The 22,085-nt window shown below is 33.1% G+C and overlaps 1 protein-coding gene across 1 annotated transcript; it reads right to left on the bottom strand.

The window, feature by feature from the left end:
- Positions 1 to 1,897: 1,897 nt before the first annotated feature.
- Positions 1,898 to 18,994, bottom strand: LOC132731137 (ribosome biogenesis protein BMS1 homolog; the record flags this gene model as incomplete). The annotated part of the gene is made up of 19 exons (XM_060717262.1): positions 1,898 to 2,353; positions 3,137 to 3,289; positions 3,721 to 3,896; positions 4,824 to 4,971; positions 5,315 to 5,437; positions 5,917 to 5,975; positions 6,569 to 6,749; positions 7,043 to 7,231; positions 7,727 to 7,878; positions 9,576 to 9,731; positions 12,270 to 12,351; positions 12,869 to 13,041; positions 13,850 to 13,954; positions 14,522 to 15,257; positions 15,570 to 15,857; positions 16,108 to 16,258; positions 16,922 to 17,091; positions 17,885 to 18,206; positions 18,852 to 18,994. Coding segments are annotated over 19 exons (3,717 nt in total), but the record flags the coding sequence as incomplete, so codon positions are not given.
- Between the last annotated feature and the right edge of the window lie 3,091 nt (positions 18,995 to 22,085).

The following is a 22,085-nucleotide window of genomic DNA, read 5'->3' as shown; positions in this document are numbered from 1 at the left end:
TACATGTATGAAAAGGCCGCTAAATAGTGAGACTCTTCAATCAAGCAGTCACTAGTTCGATCGTCGAAAGGAGCAAGATTTCTCCGTGACAAGTGCTCTCTGACGTTACGTCTAATGGTCACTCACCGCCGATTCAGAAATCATGTTGGTCTTGCAAAGAAATTCCAGGAAAGCCGGTCGATTCCGACCGCCAATATTTGACCAAAGTGTTAAATTTGGCGTACCAGCTACAGACGCTTGGAGTGTGGAGCTGAAAACGCTTTTTAAATCCAAATAAAAAAGCACATTTGTTAATCCCAGCACATGTACTGATCATATATATATATAACCTTAATATAAGCCGTTTTGAAAAAAAAACATATTTCAACGTCTATAATAATACATTATAGACGTTGAAATATGATTTTTTTTTTTCAAAACGGCTTATCTTAAGTTTTTGTGCCCCCACTACAGGGGCGGGGGGGATTTAGACTTACCCTTGTCCGTCCGTCCGTTCTCTTTTTGTGTCGCACGTAGCTCAAAAAGTAATTGACCTAGAGTCGTGAAACCTTACAGGAATGTTGATCAGCATGTGAAATTGTGCACCTGGATATTTTCATGTGTATATATATTTATTATTTTTAGAGTTATTACCCTTGACTTAGTAAAAATTTGCAATTTTCAACTTGTGTCGCACGTTACTCAAAAAATATTTGACCTAGTCATGCAACCTTACTGGAGTGTTGATCAGCATTTGTAGTTGTGGCACCTGGGTATTTTTGTGTGGATATTTTTACTATTTTTAGAGTTATTGCCCTTGACTTAGTAAAAATTTTCAATATTGAACTTGTGTTGCACGTAACTCAAAAAGTATTTGACATGTAGGCCTGAAAATTTACAGGAATGTTGGTCAGCATGTGTACTTATGCACCCTGGGGTTTTTTGTGGATTTATTCAGTATTTGCCCTTTACTTACTATAAAAGATTTTTAGTTTTCAACTTGGGCACATTTAGCCAAAAAAAATTGACCTAGAGACATAAGATTGACACATCGATGGAGTGTGGGGGCACCCGTGTCCTATGGACACATTTCTAGTTTTAATATATATGATCAGTACATGTCCTGGGATTGACAAAATTTAATATGCATTTTATCTGCATTTTAAAAGGCGTTTTGAACTCCACACCCAAGTGTCTGTGGTACAAGCCAGACAAACAAATTAAACCACCAATACATTTTGCATAATGACCGACACAGAACTGCAGTAAGTTGACAATATCATCAGAGTACTAGTTCTCCGTTCTTTAAGTGTATTTCTTCAAGCACATCTTCTGTGTACTTACTTAAAAAGAAATTCACCATAAACTGAAAATCTGACTCCATTATACACCATTTAAACTTCACCTGTGGGGATATATTATAAGATCTTATGTACTGACAAGTGATTGTGCATTTAATTGTCAACTGAAATGCAGAGTTTTCACATTTTGAAATAGACAAATTCCAGACAATAAAAAGTATAAGTATTGAAATGAAAACAGTTGCCAATGAGTATTTTGTGTTCATTCTGGGACAGAAAGATACATATTCAGTCCCATGTTAATTAAATGCGTTTGATAACACCAAAATATTCAATATTCAAATGCTTAACATGCTAAGTATCTTACATATATATTTTTCATTTGTGATTTCTTGATGCTTAAAAGTCTTACTTTCAAATTAAGAGGCCAAAGTATTTCATATAATTATACTGAACATACATGTAAGTCAGTCAAGCAGTTATCTTTGTCCTTAAATACAGCATTTTCAGAAAGTTCCAACCAAAGATGATACTTGGTGATAAAATATATTCCGATCTTTGTGACATTTACACAATATCAAGAGGTATATAAAACAAGCTTTTTATCTTTCATCTTTATTATGTATTCTGTATTTATTTACCAATTTCAACAAAATAGTATCGTACATGTAATAATATAATAGTATCATCATATCTTGAATTTGCTAAAATTATCAGCCAACATTTCCAATATTAATAACAATAATTCCCAACAGTACATGTAATTAGCGATCTTGATATAAACATCTGAAATCACTAACATATTAATTATATCCCATCAACATTTACTAAACGTTCGAAATTACAAGTTCAACACCTTGTTGTTAATCCCGTTTATTTCTATTTTTCCTGTTTTCCATTTTTCCAAGCACTCTAAATACTTCTTTTTTTGCCTCCCTGTTCTTCTTCTGTTTTACTAAGTCCATCTTCTGCACTTGTTTATGATGTTTGGTCACTCTCTCACGCATTTTTACACGCTCAGTTCGCTTCTTATGCTCGTGCACAGATTTCAACATAGACATCATTTTAGCAATCTGTAACAAATCAAAAAACATGTACCTTACAGTAATAACAAAAGTATGCCGCAAAGCAACGTTGAAAATGTAACAAGCTGTCCGTAAGACAGCAAGCTTGACTATATTATCAATGCTTCAGGTAAGAAAAGGGAGATTACTCTGTAACAAAGTTAACTTAGAGTTATGGGACATGTGCCCATCATGTAGATAATCACAGGGAACAAGTGAGTGAAGTTTCAACCAATGCCCTTCAGTAGTTTTGGAGGTATCAACTTGCACATATAAACTTAACAAAACTGTGATATTGACCCCAGTGCGAGTCCAACAGTTCTTCCTTATCTTTAAATAGTCTAGCTAATAAGCATGGCATACGAGAAACTTCAATAAGATGGCATGGCATAAGATCTGTGTGATTAGAAAATTTATGAATCTTGTTCAGTTTAGATTTCTATGCCTTATCCTAATTCAACAACATTTAAAATTCAATTATACAGGCATTTCTTAGTTTGTTTTGTATAAATATACATGTAAAATTAGACAAATGAAGTATATTAATCAAAATGAACATGTTTGTTTGTCTCATTTTACGCATTTTTCCAACAGTATTTCAGTCATATAGGCGGGTAGTTTCCTAACCGTCTTTCCTGGAGAGTTACACCAGTACAAGACTACCTTCCTCCGTGCTAAACTACCAAAGCATCACCCGGGGATCAAACCCACGCCAGAGAGGTAACTGGATTAGAAGTCATCGACTCTAACCCCTCAACCACGGAGGCGGTGAAAATGAACATATGATCTCACCTTGGCCTCATGAGGTTCTCTCAGAATGGCTACACGCTGAACAGGATCCTTCTTTGCCAGTAATGACTTTGGCGTATCCTTGAACGGCAAGATTTTCTGGAGAGCTTTTGGTACAGATAATGGTGTGTAACCTTTTCCTTTCCTTTCAATTTTCTGTAATAAAAATTAATAGTAAATTATTTATCTTCTTGTTTACTTTAAAGTCATTGTTTTACATTGTTTTTTTTGTTTTTTTTGTATATTTCAAAGTGTGCATAACATAGTGAATTAAATTAATACATCATTTCATTTTGCTTATTTGCAAGGATTTCGATAATTAAATTACAATGAATAGTCAATGAAAGAAGTAAACATTATATTTTATATATTTTTTTTTTCATTTTGAAAAGCAACATCAATTAAGCCATACCTCTGTCCAGAACCTGGATTAAATCAATATGAGCAAGTCTAATAATAATAAAATATACCAGGTATTAAATTTTGGGCCCTTGTACACTGATGTCCTTAACATTCTTGTCCATGCCCTAAAACCTGATCAATTTCAATTTTGATGAACATGCTTACATTATTAAATGTATTATTACCTTATAAACAGAATCATCAGAAAATGTAGGTTTCATATTTTTCTCCCTATGCAATTGTCCCAGTGTCTTCAATCCAGTCCAGCCCTGTTTTTCATTCTTTGGTAACAACAGGCTGGTTACTGGATTATAAAATTGTGGCACATCTACTGGGTACCAGGTTCGTATAAACACAATATCTGAAATTATCGAATAATGATTTTATCCTATTTTCCTTAAATTTTCAGTTTCTGGAAGAAAAATAAGTAATTATACAAAATTTTCCTAAAATATTTAAGGAAACTATATATAGAATTGGAAACCAAAGAACTTAAAATCCTTAAATGTGCAGCTCAAAATCATAAACATGTATTATTCAATATTCTTGCATAAAATCTACATATGCAGGTATACATTTACAGAGCAGAAAACATGCATTAACAGATAGATTTATGTGACCATACACTGTTTTTAATACGCATGACTTAGGGCACAATGATAAACCGCTTACTGCAATGACAGCTCTAGTAGTTTCATTACCAAATAATTAATTTTTCTTTCTTTTACAAAATATACTGATAAGAAAACACAGAATTATTAAACAAAGCATACAGTATACACAGTGAATATAATGGCCCTTATAAAACTTGTTCCTGTATTAACATCTACAGAAGTACAAAGACGTATTTCAAGCCTCAGCCTGCATTATTCTAGATTATAAAAACTTTGATGTAGCATGGTTATATTTTGTTCTACCATCAATTATACAATAAAACAAGAACAACAAACAGTTGTTTCCTCACCTATACTTACATAAAAGAACTAAAATAATTACAAACTTAATCATAATCTTCATAATAAATGAGCCGAATCACGACAAAAGCAACATAATGGGTTTGCGACTGGCATGGATCCAGACCAGCGTGCACGTCAGCGCAGTATTATCAGGATCCATGCTGTTCGCTTACAAACCCTATAACAAATAGAGAAACTAATAGCGAACAGCATGGATCCTGATTGGACTGCGCGGATGCGCAGGCTGGTCTGGATCCATGCTGGTCGCAAACCCATTATGTTTGTTTTGTTGTGACGCGGCTCAAATACTGATTTACAAAGGAACCACATACCACTTAGCAAAATTTTATCTTCAAACGTAGCTCTAAATGCCCCTTCAGGTGTTTTTGCAGCTTTCTTGATCTGACCTCTGACCCCACTGACAGTACGAACACTTGCTCCCTCAAACTTAGCAACTTCAAGTGCAGAATTGAACATACCCTATGTCACAAAAAGGTGTAAGACAGAATATTAAATATACATATGACATGATGCTTAAATCTGTTAATAATCTTATTTGCCATGCAGAATATTGAAAGAAATAGTTGAACATTATCTGGGTAACCCAGAAATTATGTATAGACAATAGAAAAAGTAATTATCTATAACAGGCAACATCTTATCAAATGAAATGTAATTTTGAAGTATACTAGTAATTTTTGAAAGAGTACCATTACTATTGATGTACAAAATTTATTTCCCATATCGGCAGTGAAATTTTAATGTAATATTGTTTTAAATAATCTGTGTGAAAAATCTCTTTATACAAATCAAATTCTTGTACCTGGATAAAAGCTGTTTTGTTGTATATCTTTTGAGGTGTTCCTGTTAATTTCAATTTTTTAACAACTTGCTGTGACTTGTCAAGCTCTAGAACTACACCTGTTGCAGCTATACGGAAATCAGCCTACAAAAAATGTAAACAATTCAATCATACACCTAAAACACTAATATTACTATAGTTAACATTTAGCCTGCTGGCAGCAAATGATTCTACCCATGTGACCAGTGCAGACCAAGATCAGCTGGCACATCAATGTTTGCTATTGAGTCAGTACGTACTTATTTTGAATTTTTTCACAAAAAAATGATAATAGGTTATGGCCAGATTGAAAGATAAGCCAGCCAATTTAAGATATTTAGCATGGCAAGGGTTAATAATATAAAATAGTAAATGAATGACTCGTTTGTTACATGCCATTCAATAAACTATTGCAAAATATGAACTATTGAAAAAAGTAAATTGCCTCAGAAAAATGTAAATCCATGGAAAATGTAAGTACTTTATGGCCATCAAATTATAATATTTATATAATTCTGCATAAAACTTTATGAACTATGAGAAATTTATTTATAACATCTAAAAGATTTTTACAAAACTCTTACTGTAACATTTGCAACACTTTCTACAGCTAACAAACCAGTACCCTGAGGGGTAATAGGACCTGAAAAATAAATGTTTAATAATACATTTACTTATAATACCAATAAAACACTGTTTAACATTTACAAATATTTTAACCGTAGCACATGCCAATTATGAAATAATCTGGGAAATTTGTTTATTATGCAGCAGTTTCTGTACAATATTTACAAAAAGAGAATGCATATATCAAGAATGTAACAGATGAAATGATTCCAAGTAATGCTAGCACAGATGCTTTTGAAAGATTTGATCCATGTTTAGCATATTTAAAACTGACAGTGTTTGTAGTAAATATTTAGAAACATACTATAATGAACTTACACCCAATATAAATGATTTAAATGTTTTCTCATTCCTTTTTGGATTCTTTCATGTGCGTAAAGATATCCAGTTAGCTTCTGGAATGTCTCTGGTTCTACTCAGGTGCCTGTTCATGCCTGAAATGCACTGAGGGAAGACCTTAGGTCTTCCGCCACCAGTAAAGCTGGAATGTTGCCATATAACCTATACTGTGATGTGAAACCCAATCAAACAAACAAACAAACTTTTCTTCTTCTATAATAAAGTGACATATTTCAAGATACTTTAATAGAAAATAAAACCTTTACTCACCCCAGAAGGAAGCATTACAGTGTAGATGTTCAGGTGTGTATTTCAGTAATCTATTTCTCATATTATGATCTTGTATAGAATATAGTGGTATAGACTGAAATCTCCTCCAACCAAGCGAGATAATTAAAGGGTTTTTCGTCTTTAATATTTTCTTATGCCATCTGTGCTTTTTCAGTCTTGCCTGTAAAATACATCACATAATTCATGGCAACACATTTGAATACAAAACACTGAAACACATAAATCTACAATCAAATTGCTTCTACATTAAACAAATGATGTGCCAAGAGTTTGCAGAAAAAATTATCTTCGACTAAAATATGCAAATTCCCTTTATAATATGAAAGGTCAACTTAAAAGAAATTATTAAAAATATTTCATCTTTGAAAGATATTTTCTTGTACATATTTTCTATAATATATTTTCCTATAAATAAAGTGTAAATATCAGGTGATTCCTTCATCATCAACTAACCTGTACATATCCAACATTGTTTTCTACACTTAGCAATCCTCCAAGAATGACAGGATATGTTGGATCAAAGTTGGTGACAAACTCACTTGGCACCCCGTGGATCTCTACCCTCACATACATGCCTGGTCTGAAGCCTTCATACTGAACCCTCAACTCATCATCCATGTCCTCAAACACTGCACGATTCATCTGTTGTACAAACAATATTAATTTATTGTAGGTTTTTTTTTAAAGCATACTAATACTATTGATTTGATTTTATGTCACACCAACAGTGTAAATGTCTTATGGCAACTTTCCAGCTTTACTGGTATTGCCAGACTTAAGGTGCATATCCATGCATTATTACAAGGGGGCCCCTGAATATAACCACTGACATTTCCCCAATGGTAGCTAGATAGCTTCCTCACATGAAAGAATCCAAAGTCTCTAGCAGGATTCAAACCCACAGCAGTGAGGGGCAACTGGTTTGAAATCAAAGGCCTTAACCATCCGACCACAGACCACCATACTAATACTTGAAACTATTAAATTTAGGTACTCACAGAAATTATAAATATAAAATAAATAAGTAAATAAAATTCTGATATTTTCACAAAACGAAAAGCCCCAAATTTATCATACAATGATATCCCCATGAAGAAGAAATTATTTGTTGATTAGGAACATTAAGAGTGTACATACTTTGGCCTGTTGATCGAGCTCTTCTTTCCAATTATCATAGAACTCTGTATCTCCCTTCATATCATACTGGGTGTCAAACATTTCCTTCAGTTTACGCTTCTTCTCCACACGTCTCTCCTCCGCCGTCATGTCTGCCTTTTTCTTTTTTAACTCTGCATACAAAAAGCAGTTACTCTTGTATTTTTTGTGAAACTTTTGCTCATCTAACAGATAACATAATAGCCTCGTTATTATATCTGCTTTGATTACAAGGCGATAAAATGCATGACAAAGTGGCACAACTGTGATAAGTTGTACATGAAAGTTAAATGGTTATGATATGGCATCATTATACTATGACTGAGGTCATTTTGCTAGTTGCATTGATGGACGTCTACAATTTGGTACTCAAGTTTTAATTCTAAAATATTTTTCATAAGAAGTTGACATGTAACATTTTGTAATTATTTTTCATTAAAAGTGGTCATGTAAGAGTAAGATTTAGAAGAATATATAAACTCCATTACTATACCAATGATTTATGTAAATATTAGTCATTTAAGATGATAAAATTAAATCAGTTGGAAAAATTCAATATCAAGGCTACAAATTCAGACATTTATTGCCCCCTGCCTTTTCGAAGAAAAAAGGGGGATATAGAAATAGGCTTCGTCCGACTGTCCATCCGTCACACTTTCATGTCCAGTCTATAACTTTGTCATTTATCAGAGGAATTTGAAATAACTTGGCACAAATATTTGTTATAATAAGACAATGTGTCATGCGCAACAACCAGACCCCTACCTCCAGGATCAAGGTCGCACTAGTTCATTCAAGGTCAACATTTCCTATTTGAGGGTATATGTCGGGTCCGGTCCATAACTTTCTTATCTTTACAGGGATTTTGTAAATACTTGCCACAATTGTTCACAATAATGAGACAATGTGTCATGCGCAACAACCGGTCACCTACCTCCAAGGTCAAAATCACACTTGGAGGTCAAAGATTAACATAGTCTGTTACAGGGTATATTTTGTGTCCAGTCAATAACCTTTTCAAAGATCAAAAGATATTGAAAATACTTGGCACAAATTGTCAATATAATAAGACAATGTGTCATGCGCAACACCTGCATCCCTACCTCCAAGGTCAAGGTCACAATTAGAGGTCAAAAATTAACATAGTCTGTTATAGGGTATATTTTGTGTCCGATCTAGAACTTCTTCATAGTTCAAGGGATTTTGAAATAACTTGGCACAAATTGTCATAATAATAAGATGATATGTCAAGTACAACACTTGCAGCCCTACCTCCAAGATCAAGGTCACACTTAGAGATCAAATATTTACATAGTCTGTTATATGGTATATTTTGTGTCCAGTCCATAACTTTTTCATAGATCAAGGAATTTTAAAATTACTTTGCACATAATAATCACAATAATAAGACGATATGTCAGGCGCAAAACATGGGTCCTACCTCCAAGGTCTCACTTAGAGGTCAAAGATCAACATGTCTGTTATATGGTATATTTTGTGTCCGATCTATAACTTCTTCATAGTTCAAGGGATTTTGAAAATACTTGGCACAAATAGTTACAATAATAAGACGATATGTCATGCACAACACCTGTATCCCTACCTCCAAGGTCAAGGTCACACTTAGAGGTCAAGGCTTAACATGATAGATTTTTAAATTCCGTGTTTCAATTTATTTCTTTAAAAAATTTATTGTTGCATTTGCAGATCTAGCATTGATCATAATTTTTGACTGAAAGTCTTGAGAAATAGCACAATTTTATGCTTCATATAAAACTTCCCGAGGCGTGGGACATTGGTAACTATGTTACAAATTCTTGTATTTTATTACCTTCTGGTTGTTTCTTTTTTTCCCCATCAGAACCAATATCATCATCATCATCATCATCATCAGGACTATCATCATTATCATCATCATCATTGTCTTCTTTCTTTCCTTTGTGCATTTCACCCGTCTCAAGATCTTCAAAGTCCCCGTACAACTCATCTTAAATAAAGATGATTTTGGATATTAATTTGAATTCTTTTGAGATATATGTATATATGTTAAAGTCACATGGCTATGTACCTAAAGGCACATGTATCGAACTTAACAGACATGTTGATATGACAAACTCCTACCGTAGCTGACAAATATGACATTTACATCTACATTGTAAAAATTAACAATATGCACAACAAATTTCAAGCTAAATAGACAAGGACTGGAATTTCAATGTTGATAATATATGACAGAGCCAGCATCAAAATTTGAACTTGCATGGTAGTTTCCTCTTATAAATAATTTTGCCACTTTATAACAGGTAACAAATCAATCACCTTGCAAAAGTTTTGATTCCAAATCCATAACTATCCACTTGAAGTTTAAATGCAAGGTTGAAAAATTATTTTACTTCACTATGTCATGGTACATAATCAATGAAACAAGAGTCCTGTGTCCCTTTGGAAATTTTTCATATTTTTTTGGTTGCATTTTATTCACATATACATATCTTATTTGTTCAATGTATCATATGATGACTTTCCAAACATACTTGTGACAAAACCTTGACTTGAATGTATGCATTACATCAGATGTGATGTAAAATTTCTGCTTCTCATGATGTAAAGAAACCAGAGGGCCATGATGGCCCTGAGGTCGCTCACCTGTATATAGGCCCCCCAACCCCCCCAAACGTTGCAGGGCCAATTTAACCCAAGGGCTTTTATTTGCACAAACTTGGTAGACACCCATAAGAAGATGTTTCATGCTAAACATCTAAGCTCTAGCTCATTGGGCTTTTTAAAAGATGATTTTTTTTTAAAGTTTTTACTATACACATATAGTTAAAAACAATGACACCCCTGGGGCCGGGCCAGTTTTGACCCCAGGGCTTTTATTTGAACAAAATTTGTAGACACTTACTAGAAGATGTTTCATGCTTAATATCTAAACTCTAGCTATTTGGGTTTTTCCAAAGAAGATTTTAAGTTTTTGATATACACATATAAAGAAAATCAATGACCCCCGGGACGGGGCCAATTTTGACCCCTGGTCTTTTATTTGAACAATCTTTGTAGACACTCACTAAAAGATGTTTCATGCTTAATATTTTAACTCTAGCTATTTGCCAATTTGGGTTTTTTTCAAAGAAGATTTTTTAAGTTTTTGCTATACACATGCCATATAAGGAAAATCAATGACCCCCGGGGCGGTGCCAATTTTGACCCCAGGGCTTTTATTTGAACAAACTTGGTAGACACCTATTAGAACATGTTTGATGCTAAATATCTTAGCCATAGCTCTTTGAGTTCTTTAAAAGAAGATTTTTTAAGTAAATTTTACTATATGCATATAGGGAAAATCAATGACCCCCCGGGGCGGGGCCAATTTTGACCCCAGGGCTTTTATTTGAACAAACTTGGTAGACACTTATTAGAACATGTTTTATGCTAAATATCTTAGCTCTAACTCTTTTGGTTCTTTAAAAGAAGATTTTTTATGTTTTTACTATATGCACATAGGGAAAATCTTGACCCCTGGGCCCGGCGGGGCCAATTTTGACCCCAGGGCTTTTATTTGAACAAACTTGGTAGACACCTATTTGAACATGTTTAGTGCTCAATATCTTAGCCATAGCTCTTTGAGTTCTTTAAAAGAAGATTTTTTTAAGTAAATTTTACTATATGCATATAGGGAAAATCAATGACCCCCCGGGGCGGGGCCAATTTTGACCCCAGGGCTTTTATTTGAACAAACTTGGTAGACACCTATTTGAACATGTTTAGTGCTCAATATCTTAGCCATAGCTCTTTGAGTTCTTTAAAAGAAGATTTTTTAAGTAAATTTTACTATATGCATATAGGGAAAATCAATGACCCCCCGGGGCGGGGCCAATTTTGACCCCAGGGCTTTTATTTGAACAAACTTGGGAGACACCCATTAGAACATGTTTCATGCTAAATATCTTAGCTCTAGCTCTTTTGGTTGTTTAAAAGAAGATTTTTTAATTTTTTACTATATGCATATAGGGAAAATCAATGACCCCCCGGGGCGGGGCCAATTTTGACCCCAGGGCTTTTATTTGAACAAACTTGGAAGACACTCACTAGAAGATGTTTCATGCCAAATATCTAAGCTCTAGCTCTTATGGTTTTTTAAAAGAAGATATTTAAAGTTTTTTCTTTCGGTTGCCATGGCAACCAGAGTTCTGCATGGAATTAAATTCATTGAACAATTTTTAAAGGTGACCACCAAAGGAACATTCCTGTGAAGTTTGGATGAAATTGGCTTAGTGGTTTATGAGGAGATGTCATTTAAAGTAAAAGTTTACGGACGGACGACGGACGGACGCCGGACGAAAAGCGATCACAAAAGCTCACCCTGTCACTTTGTGACAGGTGAGCTAAAAAGGAAATCATTACTATGTATCTAAGTCAATAAATTTCATGTGTTTTGTTTAGGCCTAGTTTTGTTCGATTTTAAAGGAATAATAGCTCTATCTGGTCATTTCTTCCATAAATAAGGAATTCATAAAGTATTTACCATCTTTTTGCAACAACGCCTCAGCATCTTTATTTTCATCCCATTTACCAGTAACAAAACAGTCTGCTATCAATTCCTGTATCTGTAAGATTATATGAGCCGCGTAATGACAAAACCAACATAATGCGTTTGCGACCAGCATGGATCCAGACCAGCCTGCACATCCGCGTAGTCTGATCAGGATCCATGCTGTTCGCTTATAAACTATTTCAAATAGAGAAACTGATAGGGAACAGCATAGATCCTGATCAGACTGAGGGGACGCGCAGGCTGGTCTGGATCCATGCTGGTCGCAAACGCATTACGTTGGTTTTGTCATGACGCGGCTCTTATAGGATTATAATCATCAGTCGTTTGAAGTCAATGACACGGAAATAAACAAGGAATAGGGGTAACACATCGGAAACCGAAATAAATCTAACAATCTGAATTCACATACTTTCTAGATCTACTAGTTTTCGACTAATCAATATTCTTCATCAAGATGAAAACTTTTTATCAATTTATATAAAGAAGAGATGCCTTTTTGTCTATATGTAACAATAGCATAGGTCTTTGAAGAAGGAAGTAATGTCATTTCGAAAAGAAAAATTATATACCTTATCCACTTCTAACTGTATTAGTGTATTTTTCAAGCATTTAGAACAATCTGTACTGTTAACAGCTATCCTGTCGACAGCCTGTGCCTCACTCTTCTGTTTCAACACCTTAAACAGCCCTCCAATCTCATCCTCATCATCACCCCCGTCATCACCAACAGCTTCCTCCTCATCTGTTTATATAATAATCATATAAATATCCACTGGTTTCATTCAATCTCCTATTAACTTACTTTAAAAATAACATTTCCTTGTTTTAATGGCTTACAATGTAGCACAAGTTTAACTGTTACAGTATATACATGTATATCACGTACATTCTGAGATTTACCTAACAACAGTTTCTGCGTATTACTATATATTGAATATTCTATTACTAACTTCCAAAATGTACCTGTATTCTACTAAACTTTCATTCATTATTGACAGTAATACAGTAGAGGGGAAAATGACATCAGACATGGTTTTTACACAGCACCCTTACTTGCTAAGTATTAATGGTCTATAAACCCCATTCACTACCAGCCCAGAAAACCAAGCGAGTTACTGGTAATTTTATATGCAGATTTTATATGATGGATTGTTCCAGCCGTTTAAACATTAAGTTAACTTGCATTTTCTAAATAAAGTACAATCTCCCTTCTAAAACTAATGGTAGTATTTTTATGTGCACATAATAAGCTCGTAATTTGATTCTAATTATTTTTTATTTTAATTTATGTTAACCTATTCATTAATCATAATGAATAAAAGACACCTTCCTTGTTTCCACCAATTCACTGTGGAAAGATTTTTTCCAAAAGGCAGACATGGGAGACATCTTGATTTTTGTTGAAGTGTTTGATTAAATTCACTGACACTTACAAATAATGACATTGTCTTTGACACAAACCTTTTTTTACACTTAATACTTGTAGCTTACGCTAAAGTTTAGATTAATAACAACTATAGAGAAAATGTTTGTCATGAAAATTAGATTACCTTTGCCATATATAAGTTTTCTGTAGTTAATTCTACCAGCTTGTCTTTGTCTGAAGTTTGCTGCTGCCTGGGATGCTAAATCATGCTTCCAGCGAAATGATCCCTCTAACCAACATAAGGTAAGTAAAATAATGTATTGTACAAATAAAAAGAAACAGTCTTTTATCTTGTTTGTTAATTGCTTGTTTATCTATGTTTTATGTCAATTTCTAAACATTTCCTAGAAGCAACCAGTACTAAGCAATGAGTGTAAAAGTTCTTGCTCAAGGAAACAACGGCTTGCCCCTGACAACGTATGAACATACGTGGCCAGCAATCCTTATATTACCCACCAACCAGTTAGCCTCTTGGCCACACCATTTTGAGTCATTACCACATGACTAACTATGTTAGAGGTTGTTGGAGATTTGACATTTTCAAATGAATATATCTTTTGTAATTATCTTTTAAGGTTTAAAATATATCATACAAAATTTCATATTGAAAGAAACAAATTATGCGGACAAGGTAACTTAAATAATAAGAAATTTGAAGAAGATTTTTAATGAAAATGATTATCTAAAAAAGAAGTTAGATAAACAATTAACAAGTTTATGTCCATCTTATATATCTCGCATTCTAGATTCTGTATACATTTGTAATTTGGTTGTAGATAAAAATCCTATTAATTACCTTCCTCCTCATCTTCATCGTCCATCTCTGATCCATCTTCTTCATCCTCACTCACTTCATCTCCATCACTGACATCATTATCTACAGTTTTCTCAGGTTCCTTTTCCTCCAGTGAATCCTCTGACTTCTTCTTAGCATTCAACATAAAGTAATCTGTCTCGGACAATGTCAGCAGTTTCTGTGATAATGATTTCCCACTTTTTACATTATCAGATGTATCTTTCTGTTTATCAACTTCTTCAGTTTTGCTTGGTTTAACTTCTGTTGCTTTTAGAGGACTTGATTTTTCTTTTGTAGGTTTAAAAGATATAATATCACTGTCACTAGAGTCACCTTCATCTGAACTGTCAGAGTCAATTGTATTTGCTTCCTGTTTATTTTTACTAGTCAAGTTATCATTACCAGTTTTACTAGTCAAATTATCATCTATATTCTGCACTGCCTCCATACTAGCAATTCTTCTGGAATTTGTTATATTACTCAATTTTCTTTTCTTAACACTTTTCAGTTCACTATTAACCAATAGAGAGCTGCCATTTTTATTATTTCTATTTACACTCTGATTTTTTTCACACTTATTACAACTGTCATCATCATCATCATCACCGTCATCATCATCATCTTCATCATCAGAATTATCTGATTTTTTCAACTTTTTTACAGTTTGATCATCCTCTTCACCTTCATCTGAATCAGAGTCATCAAAGGCAAGACTTGGTTCCCCAGAGATATTGCTCTGAAAATAAAACGTATATACTCAGATTTACATGTTTAATTTCAGAGCGAAATGTTTCATCAACTTCAGAACTGAACTTACACTCATTCAATATCTTCTATACAAAGCATATACTACATCTTCTGATTATGTTATATGTAACATCTATATGAAGAATAAACGCATTCTCACTTGAACGGTTCAAGTTGAACCCTGGCGTCTGTTGTTTATAGAGAATACAAAATGAATCTATTACTTATAGTGGTGTTACAAAAACAAAGATGTTTAAATTTAACTGAAAACCAATATTTTGCAGCTTTTGATGACAATTACCTTTCTAATCTGTTTCTTCATCACTTTACTAGCATCACTCTCTTCTTCAGAATCTTCATCATCATCCTCATCTTCGTCATCATCATCACTGATATCATCATTATCTTCATCTACATTATCATCTCCACCATCATCATCATCATCATATTTTTCATCATCACTGTCATCATCATCTTCAAATTCATCATCATCATCATTAGATTTCATCTTGTCTACATTTGGTATCAAACACAGCTCTTCTCCTGACTCTGCCATCAGTCTCAACAGTTTCAAAACTGCCTTCCACCACTGTCAATGAAAGCATTTAATGAACATTCAATATCAAATAAACCTGTCACAAAAAATGTTATGTAAGGTCATCTAAGGCTTCTAACTTATAGTTTGGTGTTACAAAAACAAAGATTTTAAAAACTGAAAACTTTTTGCAGCTTTTGATCAATTACCTTTATTAAACTAGACATTGATATCATCATCCTCATCTTCGTCATCATCATTGTTATCATATTAAAAAAACAACATTATCATCTCCACCATCATCATCATCATCATATTTTTCATCATCACTGTCATCATCATCTTCAAATTCATCATCATCATCATTAGATTTCATCTTGTCTACATTTGTATCAAACACAGCTCTTCTCCTGACTCTGCCATCAGTCTCAACAGTTTCAAACTGCCTTCCACCACTGTCAATGAAAGCATTTAGAAAATTCAATATCAAACCTGTCACAAAAAATGTTATGTAAGGTCATCTAAGGCTTCTAAACTTTAAAAATGACTTTAATCAAATTTATTAAAGACATTGATAAGTTGTTTAATAATTAAAAACAAAAAAAAAAACAACAGAAAGTGTTGCAAAAAGGATAGTGCACAAGTATTCAAGAGAACATTTCTGTCAACTTGTATACTGAGATTCACTACCTAAACCAATTTCAACAACAGATGTTTGTAAAACATGCATATTTCACTCATCAGAATGTGCACAGTTTCATGCAATTTTGCTTGGCAACAGTTTAGGCATAAAAGGTCAAAGTGTGACCTTGACCTTTAACCCTTGACCCAAAATTGTTTGTAACTTTGACTTTTAACCCTGACACCTGTGAAATTTGAGGACTAAAGGCCCATTGGTGGTAGAGTAATTGGTCATAAACAGTCTAAACATACAAAATCATACCAACTAAGAAAGAGAAGAAAATTTAATAATACCCTGACAAATCATTTTCTAACATGGTACATGTATAAGTTTTTTATAAATTGTGACAAGGCAAATGATCTTTCTTACATCATAAATTACTTGATATTTAAAGATAGGTTTTACTGATAAAAAAAATCAAATACATCATCCATACCTATAATCATCATCATCATCATCTTTATCATCATCAATGATCATTTCTGAGCTTTTGATTCCACCAGAAAACAGTGAAACCTCTGATGTTGTCATTTTCTTATCCAATGGGTTGTTAAGAGACATCATTGATGAAACAAGCTCATTCATTGGTTGAGGAGCATCTTCATCCTGTCCAATCAAAAACAAAATTTAAATTTTGAAATTTGTTATAATTGAACATTTCAACATTTTTTTTTACAAACAATTTTCTACTTTCTGGCCCAAGGTTTGCATCAGTTTACTGTTTTAAACTTAGAATAATTTGCTTGACAGCTTTCTTTCTATAAAGAATTATGAACTGAAATTGGATCAAAAGAAGAATATTCAATCATTTACATGTTATAACATACATAAAACACAAAATCTGGTATTAAAACATGCATCATTTCTGTGTTGTACTTGTCCACTTTTATCTGTTGTGTGCGTTTATATGTGGTTCTTTAAAATATTTTTTTCTAACTTCTGCACGCCATTTGCTTTTCCTGCCACGCTCATTCTTTTAGTCATTCTTATACAAGTTAAGATGTTACATTTATATGATTAATAATTTACTGTTACATTTATTTGATTAATATTCACAAAGATTTTCATTGGGTTTACTTATTTCAATTAATATTGAAATATTTTGGAACAATCACTGTGGTAAAAAACCATATCAAGATTATTTTATTTATTGTATTTCTTATTCTGCGATGTGTCTATATTGTTAATTGATTATACTTTGTTTTTATTTGTACTGTAGTCATAGAATGTACAATTATTTTATTATCTTTTTAAAACCATTTTTACCTGGCAAATAAATATCAAATCTTTGCCAGAGTTGGTTTCAATTCACCCTGTATTTGATAAATTTAACATTTGTTTCAGAGGCAAAATGTGCCAAAATAATAAAGTAGAAAGGAATCAGTAAAATTATACCCACCCTCTGAGCATCTGTATGCGAATGACTTCCACCAAGGTCAATATAAACAGCATCCTTATCATACACGATACCACCAACACCAGACATTGGTGCATAAATCAGTCTATCCTTCTGACTTAGAGATCGTTTCTTCTGTTTCTCTGGTGTCGGACATGGATCAGACAAGAATTGTAAATCATGTATAGAGAAATCTCCACAGCCGGGAATGTGAACGTTGACGTTGTTCTTCATGTGTGTGCCGTGCAAGTACCCGTACAGAGATATGTTGCGATCTGTTTTACTAAACTTACGTACTGTTTCAGGATCAGATATATCTTCCATTCTGAAATACAGAAAAAATATAATACTGTCCTGTAAAGAAAATTCGTGTTTTGCTAAAATGCCTTTTAGTCATGTACTTTTCACACTTCTCTTAAACATAAAAGCTTTATGACATAATAGCAGTCAAAAAGGAAGTCTACCAGTGAAACATTGATACATATATCCATACAGAAGTTTAATTTTAGGTTGCTAAATTTTAATCACCTAATTCTGACCATCCTTAGACTTTAACCATTGATGTTAAATGCTCTGATGTGGGAACTTGTAGAAGGTAGATCATTCTATTAACTTTGATATGTCCATTTCCACATTAAAATGCACAATGGAACACCTGTAGTCTTTCTCCACTGTTACAAGTTAAGCTTCAAAGACACCAGAATGTACTGTACCTGTGTGACTAATATTACTTCCAAATAAATTGGGCCGCGTCATGACAAAACCAACATAATGCGATCCAGACCAGCCTGCGCATCCGTCTTCTCAGGATCCATGCTGTCCGCTATCAGTTTTTCTACTTGCTATAGAGTTTGTAAGCGAACAGCATGGATCTTGATCAGACTGCGCGGATGGGCAGGCTGGTCTGGATCCATGCTGGTTGCAAACACATTATGTTGGTTTTGTCGTGACGCGGCTCAATTGTATTCACCTGTCAGCCAGAATATATGGATGAGTTGTTCTCCAGGTCAAAGGTCGGAATTTCATCACAGATATAAACCTACAAAGATTGTGAACCTCAGTCTTCTGGTATTCTCCATTTACCATACCGGACAAGTAAAACAACTTTGCTCCCTGAATAGATAAAGATTAAGTTATACTTTTAGCATCAATAATTACTTCCCTTTGTCATCAGTATAGATCCAGACCGCAAGTCATAAATTTCAATATCAACAAATACTTTAAATAATCAACAGACAGTTAAATCTCAAAGCAATGTCAGCAGGGTAATGTTTAAAATTCTGCAAGGAAAAATTATTCTAAAATGTGACAAGTCTAGCTAATGGAGTATCACAATTTTCTAGCAAATCTGATCAATGACCCAACTAGTGAAAGAACAACATGAATTAGTTTTGTGTTATATGCAATCCAATATTCCATAATTTATAAATAAGCATTCATATTAAGTAATATGAATCAGTAATTACTGACAAATCTGTTTTTGTTGTTGCTTTTTTCATGAATTTGTTACTTTGTTATAAATGTCTGCATATGTGATTTAATCATGAACAAGGAGAAAATAAATCTAGACTTCGGATCTCAGTAAACAGCATTATTGTGTAATGAACATTAACCATCAATCTCTGTATACATGTAATTAGGTTCTATAATGTTTTTTTCTCATCCACTGTTATCATTGGTTAATTAAGAATTTGATTTAAAACAGATTGGAGACAGGTAACCTTAGGAACTGTGGAATGAAACACATTTTAATGGCCTTTCATCACATAAATTTTATAAAACTGAGGATAGTTAGGACTATTATAATTTAGACAAAAATTGCAATCATGCCTCAAAATCCAAAATTTCACTGTATATTGATACTTTACATACAGTTCTAACTGAACCATTTATACAGAAATTTGAAATTCAAGTTCAATGTTTTTCTATGATAATCTCATAATCTTAACCGTTTACCCATAATACACTAAGAAGCCAATTTGTACAACATGATGGTATTTTCAACTATTGTGTTGCATAATTTTTAATTAAGGAAGTTGTGCTGACAGTTGTAAGTCCTAAAACCTGCTTCATAATTTTTGGGGGGAAAAAATGTACCAGTTAAAAATAGGCTTTAAAGTGTATAAAGCTATATACCTTTAGCAAAAATTATTGTTTGGATTTTAAAAAAGAATACTTCCAAAATGCTTGTATGAAATAAAAATGGCAATAAATTGCCTTAAAGCCAGTGGCGTATGTACAAAATAATTGCTAAACGGATAAAACCCTACTTAAAATAGCAAAATAATATTTTGTTCAAGAACATTTTATTCTGTTAACATACATTTTCATGCGTGTTAAATAACCGAGACATTAAATGTTACTTCTTTCTTGGGAACCAACCATTTAATAATGGAACAAATATAATTTTACTATTGATAAGTTTTATAAAAATATTTCATAAGATATAGATTTATACCCTTTAAACCATGGGTAGAAAACAAATGGCCAAAATGCTTGATTTCTAATGGTTTTTTTTCTTCTTCTCAATACTGGTACATGTATACATGTGATACCTTCTGTAAAACAGTGATTTGGGACATTCTTAAAATCTTATGATTAATTTGAAGATGATATTTTGGTGATAAGGGTGGTCTGCGAGAACACTATTAAACAGCTTTATAAATAGATCATCAAATTACATCAAGGGCCCGGGCCCAAAAATTTCATTTTGACTTGTCCAGTTTTTTTTATCCCCTTGAAAAGCATGTTCATAACTTTGGGTTCCATATGAAATTAATTCATATAGGTGGAAATCCTTGAAAATTTTTCACTTGCTTCGTTACAAGGCTGTTTGGGACAACCTGGGAAACCAATAAAAGGGCAATTTGGGGAAATTTTTTGGCCGCCCCTTTGGTGTAACTTTTTAATACCTGCATTTACACTTCCGTCCAGAAACCTTTTTTAAACCCTTTTCCCTTTTTTTCCCTTCCGCAACTTTTTCCCTTTTTCCTTTTAAAACCGGGGCCCCAGATGGGGTCAAAAACCCAAAAATTTTTTGGGAAAATTATAAAATTTGCCCAAAAAATTTTTTAAAAATTCCCAAAATTTTTCCCATTTAAAAACCCAAAAATTTTTGCCTTTCCCCACCCCAATTTAAAAGACCTTTTCCAAATTCGAAATTTTAAAATTTTTAAAAATTTTTTGCCCTTTAAAATTGGAAATAAAGAGTAAAAAAATGAAAAACAACTTTTTTTTTATTTTTGACATTTTTTTACCCTTCCCCTTTTTATAAAATTTTTTTAAAAGGGGCCCCTTTAAAAATTTTTGGACAGAGGGAAAGAGAAAATTACCTAAAAAATTAAATTTTGGGAAACTGAAGGGCGGGTAAACAAAAGCCCAACCCAGTAATTTTGAAAAGTTTTTAAGAAACAGGGGTTCCTTTTGGCCCTCCAAAATTTGGGCGGGGAAGGGTAGTTTAAATTTCTTTAGCAAAATAACGGGAAAAAAACCCCAAACCTTAGGGGAAAAAATCCCTTTGGCCCAACCCTTTTTTTTAATAAATTTTTATTTTTGAAATACAAAAAAAAAAAAAAAGAAAGATTTCCCAAAGAATTTTTTTGGTTTGGGGTTTTCCTAGCCAAGGGGGGCCCCGCTTGTGTCTGGAAAAAAAAAAATTTACACCATTTGACCTTCCTCCAGAAATTTAAAGTTTTGGCAATTTGCCAGGGTCCCCTTTTAAAGGTACTGGGTAAAAGTTTTTTTAAATTTTCCGAAAAAATTTTAACTAAAAATAAAAGGGAAAGCCCTACGAAAATAAAAAACCCTTTTTCCCAAGTCCCCCCACTTTGGCAATACCCAATAAATACCCACTAATGTCATTTTTTACTTCTAAAATTTTTGCCCCAAAACCGTCCCTTTTTTCCTGTAATAAAAATAAAAAAAACCCCTAAAAAAAAATTAATTTTATTTAAAATTCTGTATAGTTTTATCCAAAAAAAAATTTTAAAATTAAATTTGTTTTAAAGGCCCCAAACTTGTTTTTTTTTGGGGATTAATAGAAACCAACCCAAATTTCCCAATATTAAAATCAAAAAAGCGGCCCTTTGGAAAAGTTTTTTTTTTTGTAAAAGCTTTTTTAAAAGGTTGGGAAAACTTAATAAGAAAATTTTCACAAAGCATAAAACACCCCCAAAAACCTGTAAAAAAATAAATTTTTATGATT

Source organism: Ruditapes philippinarum, unplaced genomic scaffold (assembly GCF_026571515.1).
Source record: "Ruditapes philippinarum isolate M1 unplaced genomic scaffold, ASM2657151v2 ctg10863_1_1_1_1, whole genome shotgun sequence".
Classification (NCBI taxonomy): domain Eukaryota; kingdom Metazoa; phylum Mollusca; class Bivalvia; order Venerida; family Veneridae; genus Ruditapes; species Ruditapes philippinarum.
The sequence above is the reverse complement of the archived record's forward strand: the minus strand, read 5'-3'. Positions and strand labels throughout refer to the sequence as shown.